The sequence below is a fragment of the Phyllobates terribilis genome, unplaced genomic scaffold (assembly GCF_046119375.1).
Source record: "Phyllobates terribilis strain yellow unplaced genomic scaffold, ASM4611937v1 Scaffold_1__5_contigs__length_1240528914, whole genome shotgun sequence".
Classification (NCBI taxonomy): domain Eukaryota; kingdom Metazoa; phylum Chordata; class Amphibia; order Anura; family Dendrobatidae; genus Phyllobates; species Phyllobates terribilis.
This window is the reverse complement of record NW_027362761.1, coordinates 507701888-507717523: the sequence shown is the minus strand read 5'-3', so window position 1 is coordinate 507717523 and position 15636 is coordinate 507701888. Positions and strand designations below refer to the sequence as shown.

Below are 15636 nucleotides of genomic sequence, written 5' to 3'. Positions count from 1 at the left end.
CAAACTTTTTCCACAAAAATAATGTTTTAGCCCTAATTTTTTTATTTTCGCAAGGGTAAGAGGAGGAAATGTACCCAAAAACTGTTGTGCAATTTCTCCTGAGTACGCCAATACCCCATATGTGGGGAAAATACAGTGTTTGGGCGCACGGCAGAGTTCAGAAGTGAAGGAGCATTGTGTGACTTTTTGAACGCAAAATTGGCTGGAATTGAGAGCGGACGCCATGTCGCGTTTGGAGAGCCCCTGATGTGCCTAAACAGTGGAACCCCCCCCCACAAGTGACCCCATTTTGGAAACTACACCCCTCAAGGATTTTATCAAGGGGTATAGTGAACATTTTGAATCCAGAGGTACGACACAGAATTTGATAACATTAGGTCATCATATTGAATAAGTTGTCATTAGTCTTGAGCGCAAGTGCTCGCTACTTGAGTTTGCATCAGGTACTCGGGTATGCACCATGTATCGCGCGTGCTTGAGTGACATGCTTGAGTCCCCGCTCGCATGTTTCATGGTTATTAGACACCCAAAAAAAACAATGCGGGGATCGCTCGTGCATGGCAGGCAATCCCCGCAAGTTTTTTTGGGCCACGAAGCATATGGAGCAGAGACTTGAGCATGTCACTCGAGCACTCGTGATACTCAGTGCATACCTGAGCACCTGATGCAAACTCAAGTAGCGAGCACTTGCGCTCAACACTAGTTGCCATATCGTCAGCTTCTTTTTTTACTTTTGAAAAAAATCCCAACCCCATCACAACCCTAACCCCAACCCTAACCCTAGAGTTTATTTTTTACGCCGTTCCTCCTGCGGTATAAGTGATTAGACGACTTTATTCTTCGGGTCGGTGCGATTACAGCGATACCAGAATCATATCGGGTTTTTATGATTGACAGTTGTCACACACTAAAAGACGCATTTTTTTGCAAAATCTAGTTTTTGCATTGCCATATTTAGAGAGCTATAATTTTTCCATATTTTGGCCGACAGAGTCATGTGACGGCTTGTTTTTTGCGGGATGAGTTGACGTTTTTATTGGTACCATTTTCAGGCACTTGACATTTTTTGATCGCTTTCTATTCCGATTTTTGGGAGGCAGAATAAACAAAAAACAGCAATTCAAGAATTTTTTTTATGTTTTTTTTTTATGCTGTTCCACGTGTGGTAAAATTGATAAGGCAGCTTTATTCTTCGGATTAGTACGTTTACAGCGGTACCACATTTATATTGTTTTCTATGTTTTGGCATTTTTACACAATAAAAGCTATTTTATAGAAAAAAATATTTTTTTGCATCGCTTTATTCTGAGAGATATAACTTTTTTACTTTTCGCCTGATGGAGCTGTATGGCGGCTAGTTTATTGCGGGACAAGATGACGTTTTCAGCGGTACTATTTTTATTTATATTCAGCTTTTTGATCGCGTGTTATTTCATTTTTTGTTAGGTGGTATGATGATAAAGCATTGTTTTTTTGCTTTGTTTTTTATTTATTTTTTTTACCGTGTTCACTAAAGGGGTTAACTAGTGTTACAATTTTATAGGTCAGGTCGTTCCGATGCGGCGATACCAAATATGTGTACTTTTATTGTTTTGTTTTTTTTTCATAATAATATTTATTGATGGGTACATTATATTTTTATTTTTGGTAGATTATTTTTTTTATTTTTATATTTTTACAATTTTTTTTTTATTTTTTAACACTTTTTGGACTTTTATTCTGTGTCCCACTCTTGGACTTTGACTTTTATTATTCTGATCACCTGTATAGCACAGGAATGCAGCACCATCCCTGTGCTATACAGGCTGTCAGTGCTGCACAGGGAGAAGATAGTTTGGTCATGCACTGCGCATGACCAAAGAATCTTCCTGCTGCCTGGTGACCCGAATGTTGTCATGACGACATCGGGTCGTCATAGCAACATCCGGGAAGCCGCAGCAGACAGCGCTGGAGGCCAGAAGAGGAGGTGAGTATTCCGATCACCTACCTTTGCCACCAATCGCAGCATTGAGGGGGTTAATGTGCCGAGAGCGGTGTGGGACTGCTCCCTGCACATAGTACCGGGTGTCAGCTGTGACTATCAGCTGACACCTGGCAGCGATCACCCCGCAGCGCTTGTGTGCGGGCGCGATCGCCATATGACCTAATAGTACGTCATTGGTCCAATCGGCCCAGGTCACCAAGACGTACTATTAGGTCATACGTCAGAAAGGGGTTAAGGTCTACCCTACTTCGACAAGCTGTTTGATACAGAGATAGGAACAAATAGACATTTCTTTTTATTTAGGCTACATTCCCACAGTGAGTATTTGGTGAGTCTTTGAAGTTGCAGATTTTCTGCTGCATTTCTCTTTTTTTTCCTTGCGTTTCTGGTATTTAACTTTGACTTTATGTAACTTTATTGACGTGGATAACCTGCGTTTTAAAACTGTGGATTTTCTGCAAGTGTATGAGGAAAATCCACCTATAAAACTCAGTGCACCTGCAAGAGAAAGTAACATGTTGCTGATTTCAAGAACCCACCGCGTGTCAGTTTACACAGTATTAAAAAAGCCCAGTGGGCATGAGATTTCTATAAACACGGCCTCAGACTGATTCTCTCGGATGGGAGAGGATATGGTGGTGTGACGCTAGCCTTAATCACACTCCGTGTTGTAATTGCACATACTACGACTAAGGCCTCTTTGAAACAGCAGTGCAGTGAGTTTTCTCGCACGCCAACAACGACCTATGTTTTGGATCAGAGTTTGCTCAGTGTTTGGTTTTTGTGTCCATTTTTACCATCATTGATTTTCACATATGAAGAAAAAATAGAAAGCAAAGCTTCTCCGTTCCCCTACAATATTAAAAACAGACAGCACACAGATTGCGCACAAATGGCATCATTGTGCTGTCCATTATTTTGTCAGATCCATAGACTCATGAGTAATTTTTCATCTGTGACTCTGATAAAAAAAAAAAAAGGTTTTGGTACCGTGTTACCCAGTTGAAAAAAGATGGATTGTTCTCAGTGGGAGAAACAAAATCTTAATCTTGTAGTTATCATGCCTTTTAATGGCTAACAGAAATAACATAAGTGATGTTACAAATCAAGCTTTCGAGACTTCTCAGGTCTCCATCACACATTGTATAGCAAAGCATCTGAAGAAACAAATATATACACACAAAGAGTGTGACACACAGAGAGGAGACACAATATATCAGGGGTCCTCAAACTTTTTAAACAGGGGGCCAGTTCACGGTCCCTCAGACCATTGGAGGGCCGGAATATAGTTTTTTAAAAAAACTATGAACAAATTCCTATGCACACTGCACATATCTTATTTTGAAGTAAAAAAACAATACAGGAACCAATACAATATTTAAAATGAAGAACAAGTAAAGTTAAATCAACCGGTATTTCAATAGGCAGGTAACTGTACCCAATAGGCAGCATAGGCCCCCAATAGGCAGGTAAATGTACCCAATAGGCAGGTAAATATCCCCAATAGGCAGGTAAATGTCCCTAATAGGCAGGTAAATATCCCCAATAGGCAGCATAGGCCCCCAATAGGCAGCATAGGTCCCCAATAGGCAGCATAGGCCCCCAATAGGCAGGTAAATGTACCCAATAGGCAGGTAAATGTCTCCAATAGGCAAGTAAATATCCCCAATAGGCAGCATAGGTCCCCAATAGGCAGCATAGGTCCTCAATGGGCAGGTAAATGTTCCCAATAGGCAGGCTGTTTCCCCCTTATAATGCCATATGCAGGCTGTTCCCCCCCTTATAATGCCCCATGCAGGATGCCACCCCCCATATAATGCCCCATGCAGGATGTCCCTTTCTCACACCATATAATGCCCCATGCAAGATATCACTCCCCTGTCTTTATAATGCCCCCTGCAGGATGTCCCCTTTCCCCCCATATCATGCCCCATGCAGGATGTCACCTCCCATATAATGCCCCATGCAGGATGTCACCCCCCCATATAATGCCCCATGCAGGATATCACTCCCCTGTCTTTATAATGCCCCATGCAGCATGTCACACCCCCCATATAATGCTCCATGCAGCATGTCACCCCCCCCATATAATGCCCCATGCAGCATGTCACCCCCCCATATAATGCCCCATGCAGCATGTCACCCCCCCATATAATGCCACATGCAGGATGTCACCCCCCATATAATACCCCATGCAGGATGTCACCCGCCCATATAATGCCCCATCCAGGATATCACTCCCCTGTCTTTATAATGCCCCATGCAGCATGTCACCCCCCATATAATGCCACATGCAGGATGTCACCCCCCATATTATGCCCCATGCAGCATGTCACCCCCCATATTATGCCCCATGCAGCATGTCACCCCCCCATATTATGCCCCATACAGCATGTCACCCCCCCATATTATGCCCCATGCAGCATGTCACCCCCCCCCAATATTATGCCCCATGCAGTATGTCCCTTTCCCCCCATATAATGCCCCATGCAGGATGTCACCCCCCCATATCATGCCCTTTGCACAATGTCACCCCCCATATCATGCCCCATGCAGAATGTCACCCCCCCCCATATTATACCCCTTGCAGGATGTCACCCTCCATATAATGACCTATGCCTCTGTAGCACCCTGAGGATTCGGCTGCTACAGGGGTATTGCACCTCAACCCAGAGGTGTGATATTCCACTCCCGGGTAAGGATGGAGTGTGGACCTGAGCTCGGTAAGCTGCATGCACTACATACATCCCATTTCCGAGGAACAGGCCGACGGTACTCCCACTTAGAAATGTGCAGGTACGACCGAGTCTGTTCCTGGCTGGAGTGGGAGGGGGGTGGAACATCCCAAGTAGTGTAGGGGCAGATAGGGGGAGCAGCCTGGGTAAAGATAGGAGCTCATTGGGTGCTGGTCACCTGAGCTCACACATAGAGGGTGTATATAAGGTGGGCACCATCAAAGATCAGGGTCAGTCTGCCAGCCTTTTGCAGAGAGAAGTCAGAGGAGGAAGAGGAGCAGAGAAGCCCCAGAGAGAGAGAGAGGAGAAAGCCAGAAAGACCCAGAGGGGGAAACAGAAAAGGAACTCTGAGAACCCAAAGTCCATCAGCGGGTGAAGAGTTGGCAAAAGGGTACCGGATCCCAAGCTGGTGGGGGCAAAAGCACACCCTAGCCAGAGACCGGAGGCCGTGGGCAGTGTCTGCCACGGCCACCCACCACATCCACCCCGAAGGCATACCACGTGGAGGGTCAGGGAACCCAAGGCCAAGGGTGTCCCAACAGAAGGCCCGAGGGAGCTGGACCTGGGTGGATCACTAGTGGGGACGGCCAGAGGAAGGGACAGAAGGAGAGCTCAGGGTCACGCTCCGGACTTGTTTGGGGGTTGGCTGGATCCAGGACCTGGTGGACGCAGCACGGCTCGGGTGGTCACTTGAAGCTGGAGTGACCGGAACATCAGCAGTGAGTAAATACCCTAAACTGCACAACCCGACTCTGTCTTCATTTTACATCTACGCTGCACCACCACAACCCCCATCCTCTGCACCTGACCCCCTGAGGCTATACCCCACCCGTTGGGGGTTATACCATCACAAGCTGCACCTACACCATCAGCCTCAGCGGACCCTGCTGCAGCGGCGGCCATAGTGACCGCAATACAACGGGTGGCGTAGTCGACATAAAGAACTTTATAACATCTGTAGGACTGCCACATACTCTGAGCTTGACACCCTGGGCACGGACCGGGTCACAGCCACTCGGAGACTACAACCCCCATCTGATCCGGCTCCGGGTATTCCCCTAAAGAATATGGCCCAGGGGGTGCGTCACCTCCATACATAAAAAAAAAAAAATCCAATACTCACCTCACTTCTCACTTGCTGCCGCTGCTCTACTCTGGTCTGGACTCCAGCGTCGCGGCGGCGTTGTCCAGCTCTGCGCTGCCTGTGACAGCACTCGGGAGGGCGCGGTGTAAAGACGTCACCACGCCCTCTGACCTGAGACGTCACAGGAAGCGCAGAGCACGGAAGACAGCGGATCTGCAGAGGCACGGGAAGAGGAAAGTATCCGCCTGCCGGGGCCCTGAGCAAGCAGGGGGAAGGGCGGGCAATGGCACCGCTCTCCTCTCCTCTGCCCATAGCCCGGATGAAAGTCCTCCGCGGCCGCATGTGGCCCGCGGGCCGTAGTTTGAGGACCCCTGCAATAAATGAACACTTAAAAAAAAAAAAAACAGCTCAGAGAATGAATCCTTCATTAGCTCAGATAAGTGGTGTGAAAGTTTTATTGTCCCAAGGTCCATGTAAGATCAGAGGCCTGGTGCCCTCAATGTCTCTGGAGCAGATTCCTCAGATTTTGTAGTAAGTCATAAATCCTTGAGACAGATTAGTCCTGTGTGGAGTCTGATTTAAGAGATGAGCAAACCCGAATATCTAAAGTTCAGGATTCGTACTGGACAGTTAGTATCTGGTGCTAAACTCCAAACACAGACTTCTCCCGGAAGTTCATGCTAAGGTTTGGAGTTCTGAAGAAATAGAGAGGGAGAGAGGGGTTTTCTTTTCCCCAGATCCAAAGTTCAGGTCTCCTTGTTTTCAATCGGGTTTGGGGTCAAAAGTTCGGGTCGGGTACCTGAACCCGAACTTCCACGGGTCCGCTCATCCCTACTTACTACAAAATCTGAGGAGCAATGATGATAAAGTAAGGAGCGTCAGCAGACACTTCCACCCCATCATTCCTCCTCGACGTTTGACGTGTCAGAGCTGCGGGCTCAATGACGTCATTACAGGGCATCCGCTGTTCTGACATGTGCGGCACTTCTCACCACAGGCTCAGCAGACAGAAGCATCGGGTGGAACCAGGAGAGGTGAGTATTGTATTTATTTATTTAAATCAGTGACTGGTGGCCATAATGGAGGATGGGGGAGCAATATACTGTATACAGGAGCATGAAGGGGAGCATTATACTGTACACAGGACCATGGAGGGAGCATTATACTGTATACAGGACCATGGAGGGAGCATTATACTGTATACAGGACCATGGGGGGAGCATTATACTGTATACAGGTCCATGGAGGGAGCATTATACTGTATACAGGACCATAGGGGGAGCATTATACTGTATACAGGACCATAGGGGGAGCATTATACTGCATACAGGACCATAGGGGGAGCATTATACTGTATAAAGGACCATGGAAGGAGCATTATACTGTATACAGGACCATAGGGGGAGCATTATACTGTATACAGGACCATAGGGGGAGCATTATACTGTATACAGGACCATGGAGGGAGCATTATACTGTATACAGGACCATAGGGGGAGCATTATACTGTATACAGGACCATAGGGGAAGCATTATACTGTATACAGGTCCATGTAGGGAGCATTATACTGTATACAGGACCATGGAGGGAGCATTATACTGTATACAGGACCATGGAGGGAGCATTATACTGTATGCAGGACCATGGGGGGAGCATTACACTGTATACAGGACCATGAAGGGAGCATTATACTGTACACAGGACCATGGAGGGAGCATTATACTGTATACAGGACCATGGGGGAGCATTATACTGTATACAGGACCATGGAGGGAGCATTATACTGTATACAGGACCATGGGGGGAGCATTATACTGTATGCAGGACCATGGGGGGAGCAATACACTGTATACAGGACCATGAAGGGAGCATTATACTGTACACAGGACCATAGGGGGAGCATTATACTGTATACAGGACCATGGAGGGAGCATTATACTGCACAGGACCATGGGGGAGCAATATACTGTATACAGGACCATGGAGGGAGCATTATACTGTATAAAGGACCATGGGGGGAGCATTATACTGTATGCAGGACCATGGGGGGAGCAATACACTGTATACAGGACCATGAAGGGAGCATTATACTGTACACAGGATCATGGAGGGAGCATTATACTGTATACAGGACCATGGGGGAGCATTATACTGCACAGGACCATGGGGGAGCAATATACTGTATACAGGACCATGAACGGGAGCATTATACTGTATACAGGACTATGGGGGGAGCATTATACTGTATACAAGACAATGGGGGAAGAATTATACTGTATACATGACCATGGAGGGAGCATTATACAATACAGGACCATGGGCGGTGCGTTATACTGTATACAGACCATGAGGGAGCATTATACTGTATACAGGACCATGAAGGGGAGCATTATACTGTATGCAGGACCATGGAGGGAGCATTATACTGCATACAGGACCATAGGGGGAGCATTATACTATATACAGGACCATAGGGGGAGCATTATACTGTATACAGGACCATGGAGGGAGCATTATACTGTATACAGGACCATGGAGGGAGCATTATACTGTATACAGGACCATGGAGGGAGCATTATACTGTATGCAGGACTATGGGGGAGCAATACACTGTATTCAGGACTATAAAGGGAGCATTATACTGTACACAGGACCATGGAGGGAGCATTATACTGTATATAGGACCATGGGGGAGCATTATACTGCACAGGACCATGGGGGAGCATTATACTGTATACAGGACCATCAAGGGGAGCAATATACTGTATACAGGACCATGGGGGGAGCATTATACTGTATACATGACCATGGGGGAGCATTATACTGTATACAGGACCATGGGCGGTGCCTTATACTGTATACAGACCATGAGGGAGCATTATACTGTACATAGGATTATGGTGGGAGCATTATATTGTATACTCGACCATGAGGGGGCACATTATACTGTATACAGAACCATTAAGGGGAGCAATATACTGTATAAAGGATCATGAAGGGGAGCATTAAACTGTATACAGAACCATGGGAGGGCGCATTATACTATATACAGGACCATGGGGGGCGCATTATACTGTATACAGGACCATGGGGGGAGCATTATACTGTAAACAGGACCATGGGGGGAGCATTATATTGTATACTGGACCATGAGGGGAGCATTATAATGTACACAGGATCATGGGGGAGCATTATACTGTATATAGGACCATGGAGGGAGCATTATACTGTATACAGGACCATGGGGGGAGCATTATACTGTATGCAGGACCATGGGGGGAGCATTACACTGTATACAGGACCATGAAGGGAGCATTATACTGTACACAGGACCATGGAGGGAGCATTATACTGTATACAGGACCATGGAGGGAGCATTATACTGTATACAGGACCATGGGGGAGCATTATACTGTATACAGGACCATGGATGGAGCATTATACTGTATACAGGACCATGGGGGGAGCATTAAACTGTATGCAGGACCATGGGGGGAGCAATACACTGTATACAGGACCATGAAGGGAGCATTATACTGTACACAGGACCATAGGGGGAGCATTATACTGTATACAGGACCATGGAGGGAGCATTATACTGCACAGGACCATGGGGGAGCAATATACTGTATACAGGACCATGGAGGGAGCATTATACTGTATATAGGACCATGGGGGGAGCATTATACTGTATGCAGGACCATGGGGGGAGCAATACACTGTATACAGGACCATGAAGGGAGCATTATACTGTACACAGGATCATGGAGGGAGCATTATACTGTATACAGGACCATGGGGGAGCATTATACTGCACAGGACCATGGGGGAGCAATATACTGTATACAGGACCATGAAGGGGAGCATTATACTGTATACAGGACTATGGGGGGAGCATTATACTGTATACAAGACTATGGGGGAAGAATTATACTGTATACATGACCATGGAGGGAGCATTATACAATACAGGACCATGGGCGGTGCGTTATACTGTATACAGACCATGAGGGAGCATTATACTGTATACAGGACCATGAAGGGGAGCATTATACTGTATGCAGGACCATGGAGGGAGCATTATACTGTATACAGGACCATAGGGGGAGCATTATACTGTATACAGGACCATAGGGGGAGCATTATACTGTATACAGGACCATGGAGGGAGCATTATACTGTATACAGGACCATGGGGGGTGCATTATACTGTATGCAGGACCATGGGGGGAGCAATACACTGTATACAGGACCATAGGGGAAGCATTATACTGTATACAGGACCATAGGGGGAGCATTACACTGTATACAGGACCATAGAGGGAGAATTATACTGTATACAGGACCATGGAGGGAGCATTATACTGTATACAGGACCATGGAGGGAGCATTATACTGTATGCAGGACTATGGGGGAGCAATACACTGTATTCAGGACTATAAAGGGAGCATTATACTGTACACAGGACCATGGAGGGAGCATTATACTGTATACAGGACCATGGGGGAGCATTATACTGCACAGGACCATGGGGGAGCATTATACTGTATACAGGACCATCAAGGGGAGCAATATACTGTATACAGGACCATGGGGGGAGCATTATACTGTATACATGACCATGGGGGGAGCATTATACTGTATACAGGACCATGGGCGGTGCCTTATACTGTATACAGACCATGAGGGAGCATTATACTGTACATAGGATTATGGTGGGAGCATTATATTGTATACTCGACCATGAGGGGGCACATTATACTGTATACAGAACCATTAAGGGGAGCAATATACTGTATAAAGGATCATGAAGGGGAGCATTAAACTGTATACAGAACCATGGGAGGGCGCATTATACTGTATACAGGACCATGGGGGGCGCATTATACTGTATACAGGACCATGGGGGGAGCATTATACTGTAAACAGGACCATGGGGGGAGCATTATATTGTATACTGGACCATGAGGGGAGCATTATACTGTACACAGGATCATGGGGGAGCATTATACTGTACACAGGACCATGGGGGGAGCATTATACTGTATACACGACCATGAGGGGGTACATTATACTGTACAGAAACCATGTAGGGGAGCAATATAATGTATAAAGGACCATGAAGGGGAGCATTATATTGTTTACAGGACCATGAAGGGGGCATTATACTGTATACAGGACCATGGGGGGGGGGCGCATTATACTGTATACACGACCATGAGGGGGTACATTATACTGTACAGAAACCATGAACGGGAGCAATATACTGTATAAAGTACCATGAAGGGGAGCATTATGTTGTATACAGGACCATGAAGGGGGCATTATACTGTATACATGACCATGGGGGGGCGCATTATACTGTATACAGGGGCATTAAGGGGAGCAATATACTGTATAAAGAATCATGAAGGGGAGCATTATACTGTATACAGAACCATGGGAGGGCGCATTATACTGTATACAGGACCATGGGGGGCGCATTATACTGTATACAGGACCATGGGGGGAGCATTATACTGTATGCAGGACCATGGGGGTAGCAATACACTGTATACAGGACCATGAAGGGAGCATTATACTGTACACAGGACCATGGAGGGAGCATTATACTGTATACAGGACCATGGGGGAGCATTATACTGTACAGGACCATGGGGGAGCAATATACTGTATACAGGACCATGAAGGGGAGCATTATACTGTACACAGGACTATGGGGGGAGCATTATACTGTATACAAGACCATGGGGGAAGAATTATACTGTATACATGACCATGGGGGGAGCATTGTACTGTATACAGGACCATGGGGGAGTATTTTACTGCACAGGACCATGGGGGAGCAATATACTGTATACAGGACCATGAAGGGGAGCATTATACTGTATACAGGACCATGAAGGGAGCATTATACTGTATACAGGACCATATGGGGAGCATTACACTGTATACAGGACCATAGGGGGAGCATTATACTGTATACAGGACCATGGAGGGAGCATTATACTGTATACAGGACCATGGGGGGAGCATTACACTGTATGCAGGACCATGGGGGGAGCAATACACTGTATACAGGACCATAAAGGGAGAATTATACTGTACACAGGACCATGGAGGGAGCATTATACTGTAAACAGGACCATGGGGGAGCATTATACTGCACCGGACCATGGGGGAGCATTATACTGTATACAGGACCATGAAAGGGAGCAATATACTGTATACAGGACCATGGGGGGAGCATTATACTGTATACAAGAACATGGAGGGAGCATTATACTGTATACATGACCATGGGGGGAGCATTACACTGTATACAGGACCATGGGGGGTGCCTTATACTGTATACAGACCATGAGGGAGCATTATACTGTACACAGGATTATGGTGGGAGCATTATATTGTATACACGACCATGAGGGGGCACATTATACTGTATACAGCACCATTAAGGGAAGCAATATACTGTATACAGGATCATGAAGGGGAGCATTATACTGTATACAGAACCATGGGAGGGCGCATTATACTGTATACAGGACCATGGGTGGGGCATTATACTGTATACAGGACCATGGGGGGAGCATTATACTGTAAACAGGACCATGGCGGGAGCATTATACTGTATACAGGACCATGGGGGGAGCATTATACTGTACACTGGATAATGGGGGAGCATTATACTGCACACAGGACCATGGGGGGAGCATTATACTGTATACACGACCATGAGGGGGTACATTATACTGCACAGAAACCAAGAAGGGGAGCAATATACTGTATAAAGGAATATGAAGGGGAGCATTATATTGTATACAGGACCATGAAGGGGGCATTATACTGTATACATGACCATGGGGGGGCGCATTATACTATATACAGGAGCATGAATGGGAGCATTATACTGTATACAGGACCATGGGGGGTGCATTATAACGTATACTGGTCCATGGGGGGGAGCAATATACTGTATACAGGACCATGGGGGGAGCATTATACTGTATACAGGACCATGGGGGGAGCAATATACTGTATACAGGAGCCAGGAGGGCGCATTATATTGTATGGAAGACCATGGAGGGGTGCATTATAATGTATGCAAGAAATTATACAGTGTGAAGGTTTGTGTGGGGTCCAGCATACTGTTTGGAGGTATAGTGCGTGCTACTATACAGTGTGGGGCCATTATACTGTATGTAGGCACATTATACTGCATGGAGCGCTGTGTGGGGGATCATACACTCTTGGGGGTCACCATACTTTGCATTGGGAGTTGAGGTGGGGTACAGTAGGGTTATCATACTGTGTATGTAGAGGCTAATGTGGAGGAATTCACCATGGGGGTATCATATTGTGTTTGGGGGGCACTTTTGTTGGTATCATACCTAATGACGGCAATGAAAGAGAAATCTAGTACTTCAGAGGGAGGAAAATTACGATGTAAAGGCTGGAAAGTTGTGAGATCTGCTTTTCTGCTATCCCGGCAATTTTTTTTTTTTTTTTGAGAGGGGGAGGGGTAATTAGAACTTCTGCTATAGGGCGCCATCGTTTCTATGTACGTGCCAAGTGTAACATACGTGGTGTTTCAGTAAGAGGATTGAAACTGCTGGACTCACTGGGTAAAACAGTTAATCTTTATTTTTGTATATATAGGATATTAAGTAAAAGCTAACAACACATAACATATGTACATCATGACGCTTCCTCATGGCTTGAGGTGAAGTAACATCATCTAGTTTAAATAAAAGGTTTGTTTGCTCTTTTTCAAAGATGTGATGGATCTTGAGGGCCGATGATTCAATAAGAGAGTCTTAGGGGTCTTCGAGTGGAAAGATCTCGACTAAAGCGGTGTACACAACACTGAGTGGAGCAAAGCACACAACGCCTCCCTGTGGTAGGATGACATTTTTCAGCAGTTTATCAAGCTCCACATCTGCATGCATTGCCTTCTGTAGGTCATGAGGTTGAATGCGGAGACGGTTCTGGGACAGAGCTTCATACCCAGCAATGAACAGGATCTCCCTCGTCATAAACTGCAAGGCAGCGGCCAGGAACACTGACGCATTGGCACTGACGCGTTTGCCAAAATTCCCCTTCCTCAGGTAGCGGTGAATACGGCCAACTGGAAACATCAGGCCAGCTCTGGATGTTCTGCTGCTCCTGGCTCTGGTTCTGCATTTTCTTCTACGATCTTTTCGAGACATGTTCACAAGGAACAGAATGAATGGTTACTGGACAAAACAATAAGCCAAGCTGAGGGGAACAGCGGCTGCTGCTATTTATGCTCACTGCTGCTCTCTGATTGGTGGAAATACATTCAACTTTATGACATCACAGTCACTATGACTCACAGGGTTCCATTAGATTCTGGGCGGAGCCCTTTTCTGATTGGTGGATATCCTAGCTAGTTTTATGACATCAAAGTCATGTTGACTCATAGGGTTCCATTAGATTCTGGGTGGAGCCCTTTCCTGATTGGTGGATATCCAAGCTAGCTTTATGACATCACAGTCATCTTGACTCATAGGGTTCCATTAGATTCTGGGCGGAGCCCTTTCCTGATTGGTGGATATCCAAGCTAGCTTTATGACATCACAGTCATCTTGACTCATAGGGTTCCATTAGATTCTGGGCGGAGCCCTTTCCTGATTGGTGGATATCCAAGCTAGCTTTATGACATCACAGTCATCATGACTCGTGCATGATTCTGTCAGAGGATCTTCTGGGTGGAAACCCTTTTCTAATTATGGAAATTCTAGTCAGCTTTATGACATCACAGAATGACATATGAATGGTTCTATTTGGCTCTTCTGCATGGTGCTGCTTTTTGATTGGTGCAAACTGGAGTCTGCTTTTTTACATCATTTTCTGAATATTACCTCATTGGGTCTTCATTTTAAATAAATTTAATTTTATCTGAATAGAAGTTAATCTTCACTATAACATCTTTTGCAGTGGAGGGACATAGCACCTTCAGTTTGGGCAAACTTATCTACTACCTGCTCAGTGCCGTCAAGGAGGAGATGTGAAAAAATCAATGAGAAATTCCTTCAGACAATCAGTCTTAATTGTTTGTGGTATTTTCCTACAGTGCACATTGTTACATCTCCATCTGTCCTCAATATCAGAAATCTTTAGTTTAATGGTGTCCATCGCTTCCTCTATTGAGTTCATTAGGTCCTCTGAGTGAATGGGAAAAATAGTGTCTGTGACTAACATTCTACCCATCAGGATGGAAAAATTGCTTTTAGAGGCGACGAATATAACAAAATAAACAGTTACTCGCCTTCCGCTGCTCGCCCATCACTAGTTTCCACCACTTCTCCAGTGCTTGTTTAACCATATAATTTACTACTTTTTATAAAGCAATAAAATTAATATTGAGCTAAATTAAGTTCCGCTGATTCGTTCGGCCCTCTACAACAGTCCTAATTTCTCAAGTGGTCCATTGGGAAACCTGAACGAAAGGAATTTCCAAGGCTTCTTTTTCTATTACACTGCCACATATCACACATGATGCTATTTAGCTCTAAAGGTGAAGCTGAGATACTAAATCCTTTAAGGCTATGTTCACAAACCTGCTCTCTTGGCATTAAAGAAGCTGCGTCAAAAAAGTAGGTATTGCTGTGTTTTTTTTCTGCGTTTTTGTCAGTGTACATTTGTCTTTTGTGCATGCTGATAATGTTTAGTGCAGAAAAAAATAACCTAATCCAACTGCATCAGGTTTTGGCACCAAAAACGCAGCAAAACCTGATACCTGCGTTTTTTTTTCTGTATTTTTGCAGCGCTTTTGCACTACCATTGCTTTCTATGGGTGAAAAATGC

The 15636-nt window shown here is 45.5% G+C and overlaps 1 protein-coding gene across 1 annotated transcript; it reads right to left on the bottom strand.

Moving 5' to 3' along the window:
- Positions 1 to 13622: 13622 nt before the first annotated feature.
- Positions 13623 to 14015, bottom strand: LOC141269724 (histone H2A-like). The gene has a single exon (XM_073680437.1). It carries the CDS (start codon positions 14013 to 14015, stop codon positions 13623 to 13625), a length of 393 nt encoding a protein of 130 aa, XP_073536538.1.
- Between the last annotated feature and the right edge of the window lie 1621 nt (positions 14016 to 15636).

Coding starts and splice junctions, on each gene's coding strand:
- LOC141269724 (XM_073680437.1), bottom strand. CDS start 14,015: ATGTCTCGAAAAGATCGTAGAAGAAAATGCAGAACCAGAGCCAGGAGC.